Here is a 2,217-nt window from a genome sequence, read left to right on the forward strand (position 1 = left end):
AGTTCTAAGCAGCAGAATATAGTAGAATTTGGTTGTTGCTGCTGTACTGGAGAGGAAGAGGAGCTGCTGGAGAGGAGGAGGAGCTGCTAGACAGGAGGAGGAGGAGGAGCTGTTGGAGAGGAGGTGGAGGAGCTGCCAGAGAGGATCTGCTGCAGAGGAGGAAGCAGATCTGCTAGAGAGGAGCCACTGGAGGGAAGGAGGGGGAGGAGTGTGTGGATTGGGGGCTGTTTCTCTCTCTCTCTCTCTCCCCCTCTTACCTGTTGGTGCCAACTGCCAACATCCTTTCTGTTTCCCGCCAAAACTCTGTTTCCCCCCTAAAACAGCTCACCTGCCTGCCTGGCAAGCTAAGGCGTCCAAAATGGACTAAGGCAACAACCTGGACGCCTAAGCAGACGCCTTGGACGCCTTAAAGCTTAAGGCGGACGCCTTACAGAGGTACATAAGGCAAGGTGGACGCCTCGAGCTCGCAGGGCGCCCTGACGCCTAAGCGTCGCCTAGGCGACGCCTTAGGGACGCCTTAAAAACAATGGCAGCATGTTGATCATGTAATGTTGTATGCTAATCCAAATACATGAATCTTTTTAACCATGACTACTAAACCCTGAGAAAAGGATGGCATGAGCACTCAAACAATGCCGCGGCTTGTAGAGCTTGTGCATTTGGTTGGAATAAGAAATGCTACAGCTACTCAGACCCTGTGTTACACGGCTCAAGTCACCTTAGGCCATGATTTTTCCAAAAATTGTTCGGCTAGTCCTCTCATCCTTAATCCACCTGCAAATGACACTCCTTGGCATATATGTTGGGAACATATCATGCCATCCAAGACCCGTTCTCGGGAACCCGTTCTCGAGAATGAAGCTCTCATAGTTAACTTGTCATCGTACTCCACCTCCACGGGAAAACACATTTAGGTTTAAGCACAAAGAGAAGCGACTCATCCTAGCAATTGCTCCAAAGTAGGACCCACACCAATATGTATCTCCTCTCCACCCACATGGGTCCAAGTTCTAGGGCTTGTATAAGTGCACATGGCTTGTGGCCCTCGTCACAAATTGTAAAGCTAGTATGTCTTTAGGCATCAAACAACAACTCGATATGCAATGATTGAGTAAGCTACTATATATGGCTTTGAGCTGGAATAATGTTTCAGATTGTACATCAATGGTTATACAATTCATACATGTTATGGCAATCTAATATATATAATTTTTCTCCATGTAATATTTCTTTTTCTCTCAATATAATTTGCTAAGGATAAATACTTACTTTCACATTTTCTTAGAGATACATCCTTCCAGGTAGGTCGGCAACGCAACAATGGAAGAAGGGAAAGACAAGAATAACACCACTGAGAAGGGGCTGTTCTCAAACATGATGCATGGGTATCCACCTCATGGAGGATACGGATACCCTCCTCAAGGTTACCCGCCACCGGGGGTCCCCTACCCTCCTCCCGGGGCGTATCCTCCTCCACCACAATATGGGTACCCTCAGCCAGGTGGCTACCCACCTCACGGTGGATATCCCCCCGTCGGCTACCCTGGTATGCATTGCTGGTGATCAGTTATACATAACGCACGTCCTAATTGTGTTGTGTCTGGGGAGTTAATTTGCTCAATTGGACCTCAATGATATGAACAACACTGTAATTGATCTTTCAGTTGTTTGCTCGGATTTATTTATGTCATCACTTCTTCATAATTTCTTTCAGGCTACGGGGGTGGCCATGGAGGACATGGCTATGGCGGCGGGCACATGGGCTATGGAGGCGGCTATGGCGGCGGCGGCCATGCTCTCGGGCACCACCACGGAGGCCACGGCTACGGCCATTATGGTCACGGAGGCCATGGCTACGGACACCACGGTCACGGACACTACCACGGCGGGCACGGCTGGGGGCACCATGGCCATGGATATCACCACCACCACCACCACGGCAAGCATGGTTACGGCAAGTTCAAGAAGTGCAAGTGATTTGCGTCTGCGCACAGTGATTGCGCCTCATCAACTATCTTAAGTAAGCTTGGTTCCAGAAATACCCCCGCGGCTGGGAAGAGCGCTAGCATGTCTCCTGTGAGACTGCGATGATGCAATGCTCCTGTACTGTTACTAGATATACCATATAATTTGGTGCTGTATAGCTAATAAGGCTTGATAATAAGTAGCGGAATCAGATACCAGTCATTTGCTGCAGTTCAGACGTTCTCTTTCGTC

General features: G+C 49.0%; 1 protein-coding gene across 2 annotated transcripts in view; it reads left to right on the forward strand.

Moving 5' to 3' along the window:
* The window catches only part of LOC119361904 (glycine-rich cell wall structural protein-like), a 3,843-nt gene extending 1,626 nt beyond the window's left edge, over positions 1–2,217 (forward strand). Inside the window, exons 2-3 of one of the 2 annotated variants that reach the window (XM_037627084.1) lie at positions 1,302–1,546; positions 1,715–2,217. In XM_037627084.1, the coding sequence (XP_037482981.1) occupies positions 1,321–1,546; positions 1,715–1,977 (489 nt within the window). In that variant the 5' untranslated portion in view covers positions 1,302–1,320 and the 3' untranslated portion in view covers positions 1,978–2,217. Of the gene's footprint in view, positions 1–1,285; positions 1,547–1,714 lie in introns of both variants that reach the window. The other variant, XM_037627076.1, reaches the window with a different exon arrangement.

The sequence above is a fragment of the Triticum dicoccoides genome, chromosome 1A (assembly GCF_002162155.2).
Source record: "Triticum dicoccoides isolate Atlit2015 ecotype Zavitan chromosome 1A, WEW_v2.0, whole genome shotgun sequence".
Classification (NCBI taxonomy): domain Eukaryota; kingdom Viridiplantae; phylum Streptophyta; class Magnoliopsida; order Poales; family Poaceae; genus Triticum; species Triticum dicoccoides.